The 19,695-nt window shown below is 45.1% G+C and overlaps 2 protein-coding genes across 5 annotated transcripts; both read left to right on the forward strand.

The window, feature by feature from the left end:
- The first annotated feature begins 1,047 nt into the window (after positions 1–1,047).
- On the forward strand, positions 1,048–9,186 carry LOC111857260 (protein NLRC3-like). 2 transcript variants are annotated; one of them, XM_072706751.1, is made up of 7 exons: positions 1,048–2,425; positions 2,791–3,069; positions 3,187–3,300; positions 4,235–4,321; positions 5,657–5,780; positions 5,981–6,221; positions 6,421–9,186. In XM_072706751.1, the coding sequence occupies exons 2-7, from the start codon at positions 2,837–2,839 to the stop codon at positions 7,977–7,979; spliced, it is 2,358 nt and encodes a 785-aa protein (XP_072562852.1). In that variant the 5' UTR covers positions 1,048–2,425; positions 2,791–2,836; the 3' UTR covers positions 7,980–9,186. The 2 variants fall into 2 exon arrangements, with proteins under 2 accessions (XP_072562852.1, XP_072562851.1); XM_072706750.1 differs by having other exon boundaries at positions 1,049–2,480.
- Positions 9,187–9,448: 262 nt separating this feature from the next.
- On the forward strand, positions 9,449–19,594 carry LOC111857258 (uncharacterized). Of its 3 annotated transcripts, XM_023837913.2 has the most exons (10): positions 9,449–9,659; positions 10,017–10,077; positions 13,234–13,854; positions 14,143–14,811; positions 16,757–16,881; positions 17,020–17,140; positions 17,248–17,308; positions 17,480–17,575; positions 18,067–18,233; positions 18,377–19,594. In XM_023837913.2, coding segments are annotated over exons 2-10 (1,902 nt in total). In that variant the 5' UTR covers positions 9,449–9,659; positions 10,017–10,036; the 3' UTR covers positions 18,378–19,594. The 3 variants fall into 3 exon arrangements, 2 of the variants coding, with proteins under 2 accessions (XP_023693681.1, XP_023693680.1); XM_023837912.2 differs by lacking the exon at positions 18,377–19,594 and having other exon boundaries at positions 18,067–18,370; XR_002841330.2 differs by lacking the exons at positions 17,248–17,308; positions 17,480–17,575; positions 18,067–18,233; positions 18,377–19,594 and having other exon boundaries at positions 14,143–16,579; positions 17,020–17,034.
- The last annotated feature ends 101 nt before the right edge of the window (positions 19,595–19,695 follow it).

A 19,695-nucleotide genomic window follows, 5' to 3' on the forward strand; every position in this document is an offset into this window, starting at 1 on the left:
GCTATTTTTATGGCATCGCGTCACATTTCGTCTTCTGTTGATTTTTGATGGGAATGTTGACAGCGAGAGGAAAGGGAAGATTTAACCTGATAATGATGGAGTCCTTCGACTTTAAAAGATTTTATTTCGCATAGATCTTTAATGCCCAATGTGCTTCAGAAGGAGCGACGTAAAATACAGGGTATGGCCATAAATTTTACAGTCAAAGGTGACATTACTTTATGTACTACTCCCAGTTCGATGCGCTGTGAAGTTACTTAAACTAAGCCTGCTTTTTTATCCTTAGTCATTTCTTTTCTTAATTGTATTAGTGTAATTACCACACACTCGTGTCAGTTATGGCAGCTGTGTCTTGTGGTGCTAAATGAAGCAAATTATATTTGTTTCTGACAGACGACCGATTGTTTTATCTTGGGCCAAACCCCACAACATAAACGTTGTTGTTTATGTTATGCAAATAAAAGTTCTTAACTATATATTTTGGTGTGATTTTTTTTTGGTAATATGGGTACACAAGACTGATATACACCCCAATTTTATTACGTTTTCTAAAGAAAAGGCATCCATTCAGCAATACCATTGGGTTACTGTCAGACACTAAAAGCAACGCGCACACAGATGCAAATATTACAATCGGCAAAGCAATATGGTTTAAATACCACAATAAAGTGACGGCTGAACTACAAATATAAACATCAATGACCCATCTCACAATACGTGACCAATGAATGATGATACACGACGTCCACGCCCTGAATCACGCAATCACGGTCTGCCGCAAAATGTGAATACATGCGCAGCATTGGGCCTGTGGAAGTGTACATTACGCATGCGTAATAAAGAAGTGCCAGAAAATGTGGTTTCGTCGATGCATGCGTGATGAATGTGCGCATGCGTTGTAGCGGAAGTTACATTTTCGGTAGGTGTAACATTTTCGGTAGTGACAGTGACAACACACTTTGGTGGAGTTAATTATTTTTGACTATTTTTGCCAGGGCAGAATCAGCCAGCGGCGGCTTCGCGCATGCGCGATTTATTTGCAGTCTGGACGCGGAAGGGCTGAACGTCTCCTGCTCTGACTGCAGCTGGGCGGGGCTGCTGCGCAAGGATTGTCCGCCTGTGAGTGCTTTGGGACGGGAGACTACACAAGTCTCCAACAACACCAGAAAAAGTCGCTAGATTTGTCGGTAGTCGTCTTTTTGAAAACGAGTCGCCAGAGGGGACTGGTTAGCGCTGCTGCTCTGAATTGCCACTCCCGGCTGTCACGTAACTCAACGCGCCAGGCAAGCAAACAGGCTCCCTTGCGCGCGCGCGCGCACACACACACAGTATAATATTTATAATGAAGTATTGCAACAGTGGGTCTCTGAGCCATGCTCGCAATAATTAGACAATGGAGATAGTTCGGAGTTTAATCACCAGATGACGCTTATTACAGCCGTACTACTACAACCCACACACTGGCACTGCCCACCGTCTTCGTCGCCCCGTTTACTCCTCATACACACGGTGGGTGCACGTACTTAAACACACACTCTACGTATAACGATATCCATTAAACACTATACACGACATAACACACAGCACATGTATAATGATACAAGCGATTACGGAGAACTATTTACAAAGCTGGCATCAGTCCAACATGCCGCGCTCCCCGCTGGTACCTCCGAGGAACAGTATTTATTTATAAACTTTGCCCAAATTCTGTCCTGGGTTTTAATTCATTAATAAAAAAAATCACAAAAACACTTAAAGGTAATGAAAATTAATTCAGCTTTAGCAATTTGATGATGCATCCACCTTAATTATTAAAAAGTATCGATCTCAGTATCGTATCGGCGATATTTGCCCTATATTTACTTGGTATTGGATAGATGCCAAATCTTGTAGTATCGCACACGTACCACTACCAAATGCATCCCATAAGGCTTCCGTATCTCCAGCACATTTCAAAGAACTCAAATTTTGGTTGAGATTAGAAGACGTAATTACCTTTCGAATTCCACTATATTATTTATAATGACATGCATTTACAGCAGATATATATGTTTGTCATTATTTGATTATTTTAATACACTTCTAGATAGTGGTGGCAAATTCAAAATTGCGCTTCGAAAAAACACTGGAAAAGATTTTTAATGCAGAAGTGTAGGACTATTAAATGATAATTAGACCACCGGCTGCGTACGTATTAAATAATTTGGCCACTAGGTGTCACCCAGAATTTATGTTTCAATTGTTTCCATCTCTCAAAAGCCATTTTTTTTTGCGAACACTACTTCTCGACATTGCTCTGACGTCCATTGTGCCCATGAGAAGCTCTGTGCTTCTGAGCTGGGTTATAAAATCCGTTCTTGATCTCAGACATTTCTGCTCCAGCGTCTTTCCGTTTCCCACAATGCAAAAGGACGCGAAACCGAAAGTAAGCAGGTCTGCTCCGTCACCATTACACATAAAAACACGGAAGCTGAGAGAAGGTGAGTAGCTAAGACAAAAGCTACTTTTACAAAAGCTACGTTTCACGCTTATCCGAGCGATTCCAGTGTTTTATACGCCATTACTAACTGATCAATGCCTTAACTTTAACGTAGCAAGACTGCTGCGCGTGACAAACATGCGCTTTTTGCAGTAAATAGCTAACTGAATGCAGCGCGGCTAAAAAAGCTGATTTAATTAAATTTCGAGCTGCTGTTAATTTTCAGTAATTTGTATTTTACAGCTAATACAAGAGTATTTTGTTTTCGTAATTGTACTAGGTAACTTAATTCTGTTACTTGGTTTTATCAGGACAGCAATTTCGTCTGGACCGAAACCAGACCGACGCTAACCTGAAATGAGCATGTCAGAGGAGCAGGATGGGTGGGACACGGCGTCCCAGAGTATCTCTCTGGACATCGAGGACTCAGACTCTGAGATGTCTGCTGGCTTTGAGGATGAGGTCCAGGACCCAAACATGCACCTAGAGGTTGAGGGGGGTGCTGGGGCCTCCCCAATGAACTTATCCCAGGAATTTGAGAATGCTGCAGCTGAGCCTGTGTTGGCTATCGCCCCCTTCGAAAGTGGCAGGTGAAGTGGTGACACTGTCAAATCAAGCAGTATTGTCAGCTAACTAATGGCCATGTCGCTGTGAGGCAGCCCCAGTAGGGCTGAATGATACATGCTTTGGCCTTTCCCATGTGGCAGGTACTGGCAGGAGACCTCATCACCAACCCCCAGCTATCAGTCCATGGAGAGTGACAAGGACCCTGAGGAGCAGGGCACCACATCTAACAAGGAGCTGCTTTCCACAAATACAAAGTACAAGGACACGGCATGGGCACACAGATACACAAGCTGCAGGGAGCCCTTGTACACACTGCACACGTTCACAATGCAGTCATACACGCTTGCAAGCATGAGACCTAACACGTCCTATGCACATGCAAGCAAGCATAAAGAAACGCTGTGGTCACACAAAAGAATCGAATATGAGGTACTGCAGTTAGTAGGGAGGTAATGAGAAGCTGTTGTGGGTGACATTGGGGTACCATAATGAAACATCGAGCAGTGGGACACCATGGTGTCCGTCACAAAAACAAAATTTATTAAGTTACATAGTACATTTTATATATGTATACAGTACTGTGCAAAAGTCCAAAGAAATGCTTAAGCTATTAATCTGTGTAGTAAGTGCACTTTTGCTCAGAACAAAAAAACACAATTTAGCATTAGAACATGTGCAGCAATAAAAACTAGTAAGATTTTTTTCTGTTCTCCAAAAAGTTACTGATATCTAGTTGCATGGCTAGATGAACACTGCTTCAGTTTCCAAACCTCTCCCCAAGGGCACCTCAGCCATTCCACGTGTCTGTTAAATTTCACTTGTAGCTTATTTAATTAATTAGTTAAAAAAAAAAATTCGAAGAGACATTGACCAGCTACACAAGGTGTGCAAGTGGTCGAGCCAAAAATACCTGGGTGTTTTGCATGGTTGCCGGAAATAATGTGGTGATTTTAGCTTAGGTTTTGAAATGGCTAAGCTAACACACTTTGACAGGCATAATAGCATAGTTTTACACCAACATGAATATTGTTTAAACGTCATTTTCTTTGGCTGCATAAGAGTTTTGCACAGTACTGTGTATTACGTATAAAAATACACACACGTGCAGCAGGATCACATGACTTCCCTGCTCCGCCGGCCTCTTTAGAGGGTGCCCTGTGGGTGATGACCTGTCTGATTCTTTGGCAGACTCCAGCTGGAGGAACCAGACTCGCCTGCCTCTAGTTGCTACTCTTTCAACAGTGACGACTCTGCCGAGCCGGTTAGGAAGCCAAAGTGAGCCTTACAGCCGGCCCTCAGACGCAGCTTCCGCCTCTTTCACTTATTTTATCCAAAGCTAGCTAACGGTTGTATATATTAGATCATTTGTATACTGCATGTACAGTGGGCTGTATAAGCTGTGTACCATTTCACAGCAGTGCACGTGGCGCCTATTTGAGAGTGGCACCACCAGGATTCCTTAATGACAGCCATGGAGTTGGATGATGGTATGTTTAGTAGATTTGTTTAATGAAGCTAGAATGAGGAAGCTAGGGGATTTAAACTCACTTCACCATTTGTTTGGCAAATTAGCTTCAGTAGGTCCTTATCACTAAAATAAACAATAATTTTATAAATGCATAATACAATGGGAACTGCTTAAAGTGATCACATTTGTCTGGGTGAAATTGATCAGTATAAGTGGATGATTGCCTTAACCGATTTTTTTCTTTGTCTCAAGCAGATTACCAGCTAATTCACATTTGTACATTTATATGAATATAAAGTAACAAAACGGACAGCATCAATATTTGCTGGATTTTATTGACTCTAAAAATACAGTACAGTAGTTTCAAATAGTTTTCAAAGTATTGTACAAATTAAATTACTGAACTGTGTATAATTTAAATATACTATAATACAATATAGTACCGTACATAAAATACAGCTTATTGCCGTTTTGCTGCTGCATCTAAGTGGCTCGTTTTTGGCAGTTTTCATAAGCTTTGATGAGTCTATATTTGTTATTGAAAGAAAATTCTTTTTTCCCGTCATGTTTTCTGTTCACGCAGCCTTAGCCTCAGGTAGTTAGCCAGAAGCAGACGGGTTACCGCAAGGCAAAGTAGGGCTATCAAAGTAAAATAAAAATAATAATAATAAATTACTGTCTTTGTCATGTATATGTAAAAAAAACACTAAGCGGACTACTTGATTACTGTAAGCAAATTATTTAAACAGTATTTGTACAGGATTGATTCTCTTCCAAGATTTTGATCCGTATAAGCGGTTGATCACTATAACCGTAATCACTAAAAGCAGTTTCCACTGTAGTTATGCATTTAATAGTACGATTTTTTCCATCGATAATTTGAACCGATCCTTAGCCAACTGAAGCTTAACATTAGTTTGTGTTGAGTATCTGCATTTCAGAACTGGGGAATTTTTAGGAGAACTGAACATGCTGTTTGGAGGGTGATTTATATTCACATTAACTCATGTGGTACACATTACAGTTCTCTATTGCCTATACCAGAGTTTTCTCTTCAGGTCAAATGTTACTTGCCCCCCCCCCCCCCAATCTATCTCTGAAGATCTATGCTGCTTTTCGTGATGCAGTTGTCTGTTTCTCAGGCCTCGGAGTCAGAACCTTCAGCAGGCAACCATCCCAGCACCGACACCCAGACCAGAAGTTTGCAGTCTTCTGGCTCCATCTGAAATGAGGCATCCCTCAATTACTTTTGAATTCATGTTCAGTGTGAGTTCATGGAAACACCTTTATTTTCAAAGTAGCTGGACAGATTCCACTCACTGTGATTTAAATTAATTCACTGTTAATGAAACTACAGGCTTACACCCTGGTGTGTAGATGGTGGACTTCTGAGCACCCTTCATGGTGGTGAGCTGAGAGTTCTCGAATGACTCTATTGATTATGCATGTTCTTATTTCTGAAACAGATACTAATGTTGGCTCTGCGGAGGCTGGCACAGGAGGAGTTCGCGCTCTTCAAACGGAATCTGCGGAGGCATTACCCAGAATTCTTTGACACCTCAACTGAAAAACAGGATGTTTTGGACCTGGTGGATAGTATACTGCAGAAATGTGGCCTGGATGGGTCTCTGAGAATTACGCTGAAGACCCTGACGGACATGAAGCTGAAGAGCACTGCAAATTACCTGCAGGAGCTTATCAAGAGACGTAAGATCTGTTACTGCTTAGAAATTGCTACAGCAGTACTTATTTGTTGGCTAGTTAAATCAATGCTGTCAAATGTACTGAGAGATATGGGTCATTCATACACTTCAAGAGTTGCGTGCTTCTTCATGGCATCTTTCTTGAGTTTTATTCATTCTTTATTGTTAACATTGTTTTTGTTCTGCCCTCCCCCCCCCCCCAGGTGAAGCACAGTATGAGCTGAAGCTTTCTCTCAAGAGGAAGTATGAGTACATATTCGAGGGAGTAGCAAAGCAGGGCGAGCAGACAGTCTTCAATGACATCTTTACAGATCTCTACATCACTGAGGGTGGCAACGGCGGCGTCAACAAGGAGCATGAGATCAGGCAGATTGTGCCACCCAAGAGGGTTAAACGAGAGGTGGTTGTCAATTGCACAGAGATATTCAGCCTTGCTGCTATTGAGAAGCAGCACACACGATCGGTGCTCTCCAGGGGCATTGGTGGCATCGGTAAATCCGTCTGCATGCAGAAGTTCATTCTGGACTGGGCAGAGGAACGTAGCCATCAGCATATATACTTTTTGCTCCCAATCCCCTTCCGGGAGCTGAACCTGATGCAGAGTGGCTCCTACAGCCTTATGCAGCTGATCCATAGTTTCTTCCCGGAGTTGAAGGAGCTCGAGTCCCTGGACAGTGAGGAATGCAAGGTCTTGTTCATCTGCGACGGACTGGAGGAATCTCATCTGCCCCTCAACTTCACCTTCAATGAGTGTTGGTGTGACACAACCCAGCCCACTACATTGGACAAGCTGGTGACCAACCTCATCAAGGGAAACCTGCTGCCCTCAGCTCATATATGGATCACTTCGAGACCTTTTAGGTCCAGCCGCATCCCCCCAGAGTGCATTCACTGCCTGTTGGAGGTGAGAGGTTTCAATGACACGCAGAAGGAGGAGTACTTCAGAAAGAGGCTCCGAGATCCAGAGCTGGCCAACAGAGTGATTGAGCATGTGATGTCGATGAAAACCCTTCATGTCATGTGTCATAATCCAGTCTTCTGCTGGATCATTGCCACAGTCCTTGAGCGTGCATTCCACAGTGCAGGTGACAGAGAGGTGCCCAGAACTCTGACCCGGTTTCTCACACACTTTACACTCATTCAGATGAAGCAGATGCAGCAGAAGTACCATGGGAGACCTTCAGATGACAAGGAGTTTGACTTAGATTTCCTTCTCAAATTGGGGAAGCTGGCATTCTGGATGCTAGAGAAGGGAGAAGAGACATTGTCAGAAACTCTCTGGCGGGAGAGTGGTGTTGACTTTGATGACACAGTGGTTCATTCTGGCTTGTGCACAGAAATCTATCAGGAGGAGTTTGTGATGTATCAGTCAAAAATGTACTGCTTTGTGCACCTGACTGTCCAGGAGTATCTTGCTGCTCTGTATGTTTTTCTCTCATTTAAAATACAACAGAAAAATGTGTATGAAACACAGTTAGGAAAACTGAGTAGGATGTTCAAAGAACCATCCCTGCTTGATGTGCACAGATGCGCAATAGATAAGGCCTTGCAGAGTGAGAATGGACATCTGGACATTTTTCTTCGTTTCCTGCTTGGCCTATCAGGGGAGTCCAACCAGAAACTTATGAGAGAACTGTTGGGACAGGCAGCAAATAGCTCACATGGTACAGAGGATATTGCCCAATACATTAATGACAAGATGCGGAAACATCCTGAAAAATCTAGAATCCTGTCTCTCTGCCTGAATGAGCTGAGGTCTTGATCATAGGTTCCTCATAAGAACATAAAAAATTTACAAACGAGATGAGGCCATTCGGCCCATCAAGCTTGTTTGGGGAGAACTGAACTAATAGCTCAGAATTATTAAAATCTAACTCCTGATTTAAAGGAACATAAGAAATCATGGACTTGTCTATCCTCAGAACAGTAATGGGGTGATGTGCTGTTCTTGATCTCTGACCTGCATCTCCAGAACTTTAAAGTAGCAGCCTGAAGTATTGGAGTAGTCTGACGTTTGATGATCTCTACACCTTGTCACCACCCCCCCCCCCCCCCACCACATTACTGTATAAGCACCATGCAAAGTGTCAAGTTTCCCTCCAGTGTGTCTGTTACATGCATGTGAAGCCTTTGAATGTAAGAATTGATTTAAATTTAAAAGGTGGGGAATAAATGCACCTCCATCTTTAAACTTTTGAAATGAAATTATAAAGTATTTTTCATTAAGAAAAATGCTATGACTCTGTCCTTGTCTTTTAACAAATCAGTGAGGAAATGAAGTGTCATTGTGTCCCTGTCTTTGACTTGGAAACAGATTGCATTTCACCCTAAATGTTGACAATTCCTGTGCAAAAAGATCTGTGTCAGGTGACAGGGCCAAAGATTATCCCTATAATGGGTACAATATGTCATCCTTGTGACAGGACCAAAGGTGACCCCTATCAGTTGTCAGGACAAAAGGTGATTCTTGTACTAAGTGAAGGACCAACCAAAGATTGATTCCTGTGCCATCCTGTGGATATCTATAATTAGTCATTGGGGGGAATCTATTTGCATATAGCAGCAAGGAACATAAGACACACAGCATAAGACATACAAATTGTCCAATGAAATTTTAGAAAAAAAAATCTAAAATAGTTCTGTGCTGTGATGGGAGTGGGCCAGTTTGTCTCCCATTGTTTTTGACCCATGATGGTAATATCTCAGCTGATTCTGGCCCCACATCCTGGTACAGTACGTGACACCCGTCAGACTTGCATTTTACTCATACACTTTAAATTTCTGCCAAAATGCCATTTCAAGGGGAAAACTGAAATTAAGCATATATTTTCCATCTTGACAGATAATATTACAGATAAAGCCAGAATATACTTGTTGACTGCATAAACTGCTGTAAATGCGTTTTTGTCTACATAAGAGAAGGTAAGATGAGGAACGGACGGGTCAATAAAAAGTCCAAGTATTAAAGAGCTGTTACTTTAAAATATCTTCTATATAGAGAAATGAATGTGTTTAAACTTATACGTTCTTATATTAACTATTACCAGCAATATCTTGTTCGTTGAAACGACAGAGAAAATATGGGCGATAGGTTATGCACGATCCGAAGAGCATAAGGAAACCCTGCGGATTTACGTAAAACATATGGAGGCCTCGTATGCTTACGCAAACACGTACGTACGCACTGCGTGTCCACGCAGTTTCCGGTATCTAAGGCATTTTTTCGTAAGTATTGTATTCTTAACAATTAGCGCTTTCGTTTGTAGTTAGATAAGGAGCAGAAAATAATTTCTTAAGTCGGACATGAATGCTTGTTTCTCATTATATGAATCACTCGGGAATTAGTATAAGTCAGTAGAAGTTACCAAGGTAACTGCAGTGTGGTAGATTTACAGGACGTAGCCTATGGCGGTCAGCTGTGTGACACGTTTGAGCTTTTAAGGTATGTTTCTGTAGCAGTGAAAGCGAAGCCGTTAGATAATATATAGATTTTATATATATATATATATATGTATATATAATGTACAGTAAGGCCATGCAGTTGGAGCTGGGTGACTTTTCTGTGAATCGTGTTGACTTGTTAGCTGGTTAGCCCCGAGAAACGTGCCGACAGACCGCATTTGTTTCTGCGCAGTAACCATTACCATACGCTGCTAAGCGCTCGTGCAACTCACCTATTAACATATTTACGTGGCCTAGTTGTAGAGAGTCGGTCTTATGCTGCTATGTGTGCTTTAAGTGTGTGTTTTAGGGGATGGAACTAAGAATAACGTCCTTTCACCCCCCCCCCCTCCCCCAGGATCCATCTGGACGCTGAATATGGTCCGGCCTTACGCCGAGTCACCCCGGCAGAAGCACAGGTGAGTGCAGCGTAACGCCAGGAAAGATTGCGGTATGTTCTAATATACCGCGAAAAAACACGCGTTAAGCAAATTTGCGCTACAGAAACACCTAAAAAGAATAATATGACGGTGTTATAAATAAATAGCTAAGAAATTTATGAATCCAGTTGTTCCGCGGCATTGTCTCTGAGAATGCGCATAAAGTAGTTACTTTGAGTAAGAGTCTTAAAGTATCTAATTCCTTTCAAAACGCTTTAATATTTCAAGATTCTCAGTACTTGAAGCTTTACTTTTTCACTCACCCCTTGACATTTTTGAACCATGACGTTTAGACAAGTTTTAGGATGTTAAATGACCACTTTATTATTTATCGTAACAGTTAAAAGGCGTAGAAGGGAAGATTAGCACAACAAGCACGTAGTAGGGGATTCAGGTGTGTGTGCTCCTCTGCAGGACGGCTCAACTGGTTTTTCCATTTGCCTGGGGGGTGTTTTTCATACGTAATTACTCGTTTTATACTCGCCGGATGTAATTGTTGACGATTTGGCATGATCCTGGATCCGTCGGTTTTTCGAAACTCTTGCTGGATGTGTTGTCATAGCAGCACATCCAAACCCTCAAACCTGCTCGGAGCAAGGGTTAGCTCACACACTTAATCAGTGTCCGTGCATGGAACTCCGTTCAGGCATGGACTCGCCATTCATGGATGAGCGACCAATTGAAATCGATGCACAAATGATAGGAAATAATCCTAATTTCAAATTGAGAGGGTTTTAAGCGATCGGCAAGGTCCTTTATTTTTGCCGGATGATATTCTTTTCGAAAGATACCGCTACAGCCGAGATGGAATATCACATCTTAGAGATTTATTAGCTCCATATAGTAGAAGTCCAACTAGCCGAAGTCGGGCTCTCACAGCTACACAGACAGTTTGCATTGCCTTGAGATATTGGCACTTTTTTGTATACTGCTGGCGATGCGGAAAATATATCAAAGAGTACAGTTTGCCAGGCAATTCGCAAAGTCTGTTTGGGCCTGAAATATTTCCTTCGGGGTTTCATTGTTTTTCCCGGACACCTGTGAGTGCAGGCAATTAAAGAGGCGTTTTAAGCCATTGCAGGTAATATACACGCAATAAAGTTAGTTTTATAAAGAATTAAAAAATCACTCATTACCCATAATTTCCAAAGGTTTTGTCTGCCTTCTTATTAGCTTCAAAAGGCATGTTTTATAAATGTTAGATTTCCTACATTTCATATACATAAAATTAACACACACACGTATATGAATGAAATGTTGTGTTTACCAGTTGGAAGTATGTTTTTGTACTTCACTTTAACTTCCATGTCCTGCATGATTGTGCTTGTATTTGATCTGTAATTATGACAATAAAATAATAATGAAACTTTGGAAACGTAATACTACATTCAAGTGATAAATACAATAACTAAAAACTATTTACACATTTAATTTGTCGGAGACTTTTTGCCAGCCGTCTTTTCTGGTTTGGGTTCCTTTTGATGGGTTTCCTTTAGTACATATAAAATCTTTGAACTCATCATAACCCTCTAATAAAAGGTCCTGCTCGGGTTGCGTGAAAAATTGCGGCCTGTTTTTTGATGTTTTGTGGAAGCCAATGAGAGACTTGCCGGTCACGTTTTCTAGACTCAATATATATGGGCTTTTCAAGCAACGGGGGTGCGCGCAATCATCTTGGATGAATGGATCCAGCCAGACTAATCTACTACACTGCTGCATTTGAAAAACCGACTTATCCCGGATGAGTTTCACCAGCATTAACTCATCCAACATGAGGCATCTGATCTCGGATGATTTAAGCGACGTATGGAAAATACCCCCCTGATGTTTCTCGCAGATGAAATCACACATAAACAAATGACAACATTACAATATACTTACTATACGTAAATGTCCCCTATTATATACAGTGGTACCTCGGTTCTTGAACTCACTAGAACTCAAATTTCTTGAAAGTCGAACAAACCAGTTTGACCTAGAACACGAGCTGAATATCAGAAGTCGAATTGTGAACGCTGACCTAATTTAAATTGTACCTGCCAGGAAATGAGTCATGCTACAATGCAATTCTTACTTGAATGCTTTCTTCAGACTGGACGATTAACCAAATAAAGCAGCGCAACATTACAGTAACTAACAATAAATAAACCACTAACTTACGTGTACTATTAGAGCATTTATGTCATTTATTTAAACTTTATTTTACCAGCTAAATTAACTGAAAACCAGTGCTTTACGTGATATTCGGGAGAAATAGCAGATTACGCATCGGAACTGCCTGGGATACAAACGTCATGCGTGTAACTAAACTCTTCAGCCAATAAGGGCAAAGGTGTGTCGTCACGGAGGCAGTTCCAGTTTGTGCAGCCGGGTGAGAGGTCGCAATGCATCTAACCGTAATGCATTGTGTCAGGATCAGAATGCGTTGCTTTAAGCCACCGCTGCAAGCAAGTCGAACGCACCCAGTGACCGGACTGGGGGAAACAAAATGAAACGCGGACTTAATACAGAGGACTAATGACAACAACCAGAAACGGCTGATCACATGGGGATCCCACACGAGGTTAACGAGGGGGCGTGGTACACGGAAGGAGCGGACGATCGGGGCAGGATAGGGGTAATGTTGGGATAAGATCTTTATCGTTTTGGAAGCCATTAAGAAAAAAATGCTCTTGTTTTATCCTGTTCATTTTGTGTTTAAATGCTAAAAAAAAAAAAAAAAAACACATTTAGGTGTAATTTTGGGGGGCCGGGAACCAATTAATTGGTTTTCCATTATTTCTTATGGGAGAAATTCGATCAGAACTCGAACTTTTTAGGATTTGATCCGGAGTCCGGAACGGATTAAGTTCGAGAACCGAGGTACCACTCTATATATAATGCACTAGAGCAAATTCACATTTTGAAAATGTTATCATGGAAACATACTGTATCTGTATTAGCTTTCCTGTTAAATGAGTAGCAATGGCTGTCCTAATGCTAGGAAGTAATTTTATAGTAATACTTGGTTGCAGTCAGCCTTCTGTTTGACGCGTCCTGTGATGTTTTGTCTGATGTAGTGCTGGAGCAGCAGTCCTGGAGGCTCTCTGGAGCAAGCTTCCTCCACCCTGACAGTCTACTTCTGTCCATAAACAGGCATGTTCTAGGCTCCCATGGCTGCCAGGAGGTTTACGGAGGGATGCGTGATGCGGATGTGTACAGCCCTCGCTTCAGGGAGCACAGGGAGTCGCCCTGTAGGAGGGAGCACCCAGGATACCTGCCTTTCCACGCTACTCGGAGGCCGGCACACATGGATAGGCAGCGAGCCCCCGCTGAGCATGCTCGCTGGGGGCCGCGGTCACACAGCCCCGCCCACAGATACCCTGTCTCACCGGGATACCAACGTGAGCACAGAAGGCAGTCCCACCCAGAGCTGTGGTCAGGTCGCCGCTCCCCCCAGCGCCCCCCTGTTCCTGCCCGCGTACCCTATCGGGGACATGGCCCTGCATTGTCACCTCCCCATTTTTACGACGAGGGCAGCCATGGGCGATTTTGGACACCGTCCCCACCACCGCACAGGCAGCACGGTGTCGAGCAGGAGCGGGGCTGGGCTGCCGTCCTGAGGCCAGGGAGGGAACGCGGACCCAGAGGGGGGGGCGTGCATGGAGAGCACTGGAATGGAGAGGGGGGTTTCGGTCACCCCCGCTCTGGGGAGCGAAGATTGTCCCCTTGGCGGAAATCCCAGGAGTTTCATGGAAGAAGCTCATTTCCTGAGAGGTACAGGAGCCATGTGCTGGTGCAGGCTGGGTAAAACGATTAATTACAAAATAGAGAAACAGAACAGTGGAGTTCAGATGTAGGCCTCAGAAATGGGTGCAGAGTATTCACTGCCGCGCCGTTGTATTATCAGTGAGGCGCACACGGCAAGCTTCACACGGGGATAGCAGCAAGCAGGTTTGGGTGATATGGCGGGGATAGCGGAGTAACTTAACCTGAGGGCACGTCCACTGAGCACTTGAGAGCTGCTGTGTAATGAGGTGTTTGTGTTCTCTGATGGATATGCAGGTGGTCTGCTGAGCGAGACGCTATGACACGTGGCAGGAACGAAATGGCGAGGGATGGGGGCAGGCGGAGCACTGAGTGGGGACACAAGCCCAGCCCCCGTCGTCCCCCGGCATCCCCGAAATGGAGGCCAGCCCCTTCCTCTACAACCACTTCTGTGGCCGCCTCCTCTCCCCCCTCCTCGTCCTTACCCAGATCCCGTCATGCCCCCCAAGACAGGATCTCCAGACCCTCATTGAAGAGAAGAAACCCGGATGAAGGATCGGAGTTCGAGCACATGGCCAAGCGAGCGTGCAGGGAGGTGTCACAGCGACCCGTGTCCTCCCGTGGATTCGGTGGTCGGCCCCTCTCTCTGAAGGACAAGAGCCGGCTGGTGAAAGGAAGGATGCTCAGGGCAACCTCAGAGCTGAGCACGGCACCATGCCATACGAAAGAGGAGGACAAGGCGCCAAAGCAGAGAAACCCCCCTGAGAAGGACAGGGCTAAGAAGAAGCCGCTGCCTGACAGGAAGGAAGCATCTCAGGAGGTGGCTAAGGTCTGCACGCTGAAGAAACAAACCCTGAAGAAGGTCCCCCGCAAATCACCAGTCCCAGAAGGTTCTGATGGGCGGCCGAGGAGCACTGAGACGCTCACCATCAAGGTGGACGCGCGCCACACCCTGAGCACCTACAGGTACGGTATCTCCGTTAGAACCAGCGGGCAGGCCGCCAGCCCATGCTTCACAGATAAGTTGAAGCTTTTTCATCTGTTCTTTATCACGTATCCCAAAACGAAGAGGGTACCCGCCCGGCAAAATGCTCTATTGAAATGTCAGCCCCCCCATAAATCTGCAAGAGTCTGCCTGTCCTGCATTCTGACGGCCTTTAAGCGTTTTGCCACGTTCCTGCTGAGGTCATGTTCTCTGGGGAGTTACTTGAATATTGTCAGCGTTATTGAGAATCCCATGAAGCCTTTCCCAGCGTTTCTTAGCCCGTGCCTGTATGTTGTCCTGTCCACTACTACCTTGCACGTCACTGGAGTGGCTGAAGTACTCAGCCTTTCTCGCGTAACAGCGAGGGAAGTGCAGCATTCCCAGAAAGTGTAGTGTGGTCCCAAGGAAGCCCTAATATGGGAGCCAGAAGAACAGGCCTCTAAGGTGGATGAAGTTTAAATCAAAGCTGAGGAGACTGTGAGGAGAAGTGGGAAATCCTGGATTTTACACAAACTGAATGGTCTCCCAAACGTTGTGCTCGGTGCCCACCAGCTTGGCCCTTCATAAGAGCACCTGGCTGGTTCTGAGGATGGAGCTCTTACCGTTTGTCTCTGCAAAGCTGCACGGCTCGTGGACCCAGCTGTCTCCCCTGGACTTCAGTGGCGTCCATGTCGGAAGATTCAGCAATCAACCCTCCGTGTAATGGGCCGAAGATGGGATGCTGTGGAATGGTCCAGTTCAGAAAATTGTTGGAGTGCCGCATAGCTTTGGTTCAAGACTCAACTCTTTCCTGCTACGTTCCTGTGGGTCTGAAAGGGTCTGATGATACAGCATGATTGGGTGTCTGCTGTTGACCTCTCTCCACTTACTACACAAAGGCAAAGGGGCTTTAGAGTATCTGCACCAACATTAAAGGCACTGCACCTGAGCAGCATTGGTCCCTTAGCTACTTACCTACCTGATTTAATGGGAGATCAACTTGTTTCCAACTCACCAATACAAGGAGTTCTGCAAGATGTCTATGCCAATTGGTCTTTGAGCAGTAGCAATCGCTTGGCTTACATCAGCCACTATCAGCAAAGCGGGCCGGTGGGAGCCTGCTGGATGTTGCCTAGGCAGTGAGTGTAATTTGAAGTACGCTGCTATAACTGGAACCAGGACAGCAGCTTCTGTTCCCCTACTGTGCCCCACAGATGTAGCATAAGGAGCCTTGGACCAGAGAATGAGGACACTTCTCTGTGAGCCTGCTCACTGGAATCTTTTGGAATGTGGAAGAGATCTGTAAGAAAACCTATTGATTAAGGTGCATGGAAACACACCTGGTCAAATAATTAGAGCACAATGCTGCTTATCTTTAGGATTTCAAAGGGAGCACGGCCACTGCATAGCACTGAATCCGGATGGCTGGATGTTCCTACCTTGCCCTTCCTTCACACTGAAAGATTAATAAATGTAAAGAGGCGGAGTTCCTGTGTAGGAACTGCGATGAATCATCGCATCTTCTCAATGAATGTGGCAAAGGCGGTCTGACCGGTACGCAGCCAATCTGCCCATCTACTTGCTAATGCAGGAAGTAGAGTATAAAATGGCCGTTTGCCATCTTGAGCCTAGACAGGATGCATTATGGGATATCTTGAGTGGCAAAGAGGAGTGTTAAGATTTCATAGGCAAGCTGGCTGCTTGCGTGTGTTTCTGCGTTTTGTACACAAGGCTACATCCCACCAGCAAATGGCATCTTAAAGTCTCTTTGTAAGTACGACCTGGTTTGGTTTTAACTCTGTTTAATAGAAATTAGTTAAATATTGCGGGGTTTTTTTTCATATCGTGTAGAAATTAATAATTCATTTTTGATGTCTCTGGTGAAGTTTCGGCCCATCTTAAGTGCATCTGTCGTTTTTTTCACACCCCACCCTATTTCCCTGACAGCTACTCCCCGTCCCCATCAGACAGGCAAATTTCCCGGGACCTTGTTACTGTCTCGCAACGAGGCATGGGGACCATAACTGCTGTACGAACTAACGCCTCATGGAGGGCACAGGATTCCGACACAGGTGATTCATTCTCTCTTGTGTGCATGTTGGGTGGCTGAACAGCTGATGTGATTCTGCTTCTGAACTGCAGGGGGAGCTGTGTGCATTTATTGGTCCAGTCCATGCATATCAATCACCCCAGTCCCATTTTACCATCAGGGAACTACTCCAGCCCTCCATCCCAGCAGAGCCTGACTCTGAATGAGCGCTTCTCCAAACTGCAGAACCAGCACTCACCCCGAGACGAGAGCAGCTGCTTTTCTGGCCTCAAGATAGAGAGGTATATGTTTGTGTAATTCTTTCTGCTAGTCTCTCTCTCTCCGCTGTTCTATGTGTCTTTCTCATCCATTCATTTAACTTCATACCTTTTGAATTTTTTTATTCTAGGAAAATTGATGTGCCTTTGATGAATCACAGAGCAGCAAAACTGAAAAAAGTTACCCCTCCGGTTGGTACTCCTATTTGCTATACAAGAGCTCGTGGGTAAAATTCTTCATAATTTAGAAAAGCGTCCAACAAACCGATACCCACAGGCGGGAGAGATGTTAATATTGATCATGGTATCTGTGGCTCGTGAGGCGGTTCTTTCTGGTTGCTGACAGTCTTGTGGTTTCTTCAGAAGTCCAGTTTGCACTCTGCCAGTCCTGAGAGAAAGCAAGGAGCCCAAGGCCCGGCTCCTGTGAGGAGCCAGGGAGATGTTCCCAAGCCGCTCATGGTGAGGCACCCAGCCTGCTTCTAACACGACTTCTTTACAGCAACTGTCTTACCATCCAGGAATGGAAGTGTGCATGCGTGGCTGCTGGGCCGGCTGACGGCCCTCTGTCTGCCCCCTGTACGCGGCTGCTGGGCTGGCTGACGGCCCTCTGTCTGCCCCCTGTGCGCGGCTGCTGGGCCGGCTGACGGCCCTCTGTCTGCCCCCTGTGCACGGCTGCTGGGCCGGCTGACGGCCCCCGCCCTCTGTCTGCCCCCTGTGCGCGGCTGCTGGGCCGGCTGACGGCCCTCTGTCTGCCCCCTGTGCGCGGCTGCTGGGCCGGCTGACGGCCCTCTGTCTGCCCCCTGTGAGCGGCTGCTGGGCCGGCTGACGGCCCTCTGTCTGCCCCCTGTGAGCGGCTGCTGGGCCGGCTGACGGCCCTCTGTCTGCCCCCTGTGAGCGGCTGCTGGGCCGGCTGACGGCCTTCTCCCTCTCTCTGCCCCCTGCTCTTTCAGGCCACCCTGGTGCCACGTCCCTCCATCTCGCATAAACCAGCCGTCAAGAAGAGCCAGAGCATCACGTCCAAATATCAACACATAGAGGCGCTCCGACAGCGTGGGCCTGCCTCTCACTCGAAGGGTCACAGCCCCTCCTCCACCCGCGGGCCTTTTCTGCATAGATGGTGAGCTTAATAGCAGGCCTGCCAGTGTTACTGGAGCTGGGACCCATGCTAAGGCTAACCTGAAGCAGCTCTTGGCCCTTTATCGCATTTCCTGCTGTGTGTTCAGATGTCAGTGACACTCTCTCTGCCCTGGTTTGTTATAGATGTCAGAGTCATCTACCCCCCCCCCCCCTCCCCGAGCTCGCAGACTGACCCATAAACTGTCAGATGACCTGTGGGGTGCTTCACACAGTACGGGGCCAGAAGCAGAAGAGCAGTGTCTTCCCAGGCTGTGTGTGTGCATGCGAGCATGCATGTGTGGCAACGTGATAATTCCTGCGCGTGTGTGTGTGTGTGTGTGTGTGTGTGTGTGTGTGTGTGACCGTGCGCGTGCCTTGGGCAAGACTAAATGTATCGCAATGCAATACATGAACTAGTTTGTGAGACATAGAAAAGTAAAACTAACTCTTTATTTGGATTTTTTTTTTTTATTGCAAACTGTTCAAATTTGTAATAACAGAATACAGATAATGTTGTTACTCTTAATACATTTAACATTTGGCAATGTAAGTTAAAAGTATGGATGTGTTACATATCATTACTTTTGTTTGACAGTAGAGATGGCTTTGGGAGTATTACCGTTTTTACACGATTTATGGCGATTTTCTGAATATATAAAACTAGCTAGCTGTGAAACGAGGGAGTTCTGCAACGAGAGCTGGCTGTAAAAAAAAAAAAAAAACGCAAGTTAAAGTATGTGGTATAAAAGTATAAAGATCAGGCATCCAAATTATACGTGTTGAAATGTTATTACTGAGCATAGTAATTTAACGGAAGCTCGCCAAAAATGATTGAGATCTCAAAAAATAATTTAGATTTAATGATTACTTAAAAAAATGCTTAATGTTAAATAAAATCCCAGCGCACAGACATACATTTTGTTCATTTTAGGTTCCATCCATGTACATTGATTGAAATAAATGAAGACTATTTTAGGTCGTGAACTTTACTATATTGTGGGGGGCGGATATTTGCGTGGTTCGCGAACTCCTGAGAGTTCCGGTGTTCGTTACAGCCCTACTTGTGATGCATTGTGTGTGTGTGGGGGTGTGAGTCGGTTGGTGGGGGGGCGCTTTGTAATACGTTGAATGTGCGGGAGTCACCCCTGTGATGCTACGTCACTTTGTTTTACGAGCCCCGGCTGTCCCCGCATCTCGCTCCGTGTTCCCGGGATGGACTGTCCGGCCGAGCGACACTCCCTGCCTCTCGCCAATATGACTGCGGAGTCGTCCGCGATCAGGCTTTTGTTCTGCACTGCGCACATTTATAATGGCATGTTTTTGTTTCAGTGATGTTTCATACAATAAAGTCTTCAACCAGTTCTCCCCTTGCTGTTTCTCGTTAACCGCTGCCACGGTCACTCCTGGACAGACCCCAGCTCGTCTGTCTTTAATACCATTACTCCGTCCCTTCACCCATCGCC

This window comes from Paramormyrops kingsleyae, chromosome 24, assembly GCF_048594095.1.
Source record: "Paramormyrops kingsleyae isolate MSU_618 chromosome 24, PKINGS_0.4, whole genome shotgun sequence".
In the NCBI taxonomy this organism is placed as follows: domain Eukaryota; kingdom Metazoa; phylum Chordata; class Actinopteri; order Osteoglossiformes; family Mormyridae; genus Paramormyrops; species Paramormyrops kingsleyae.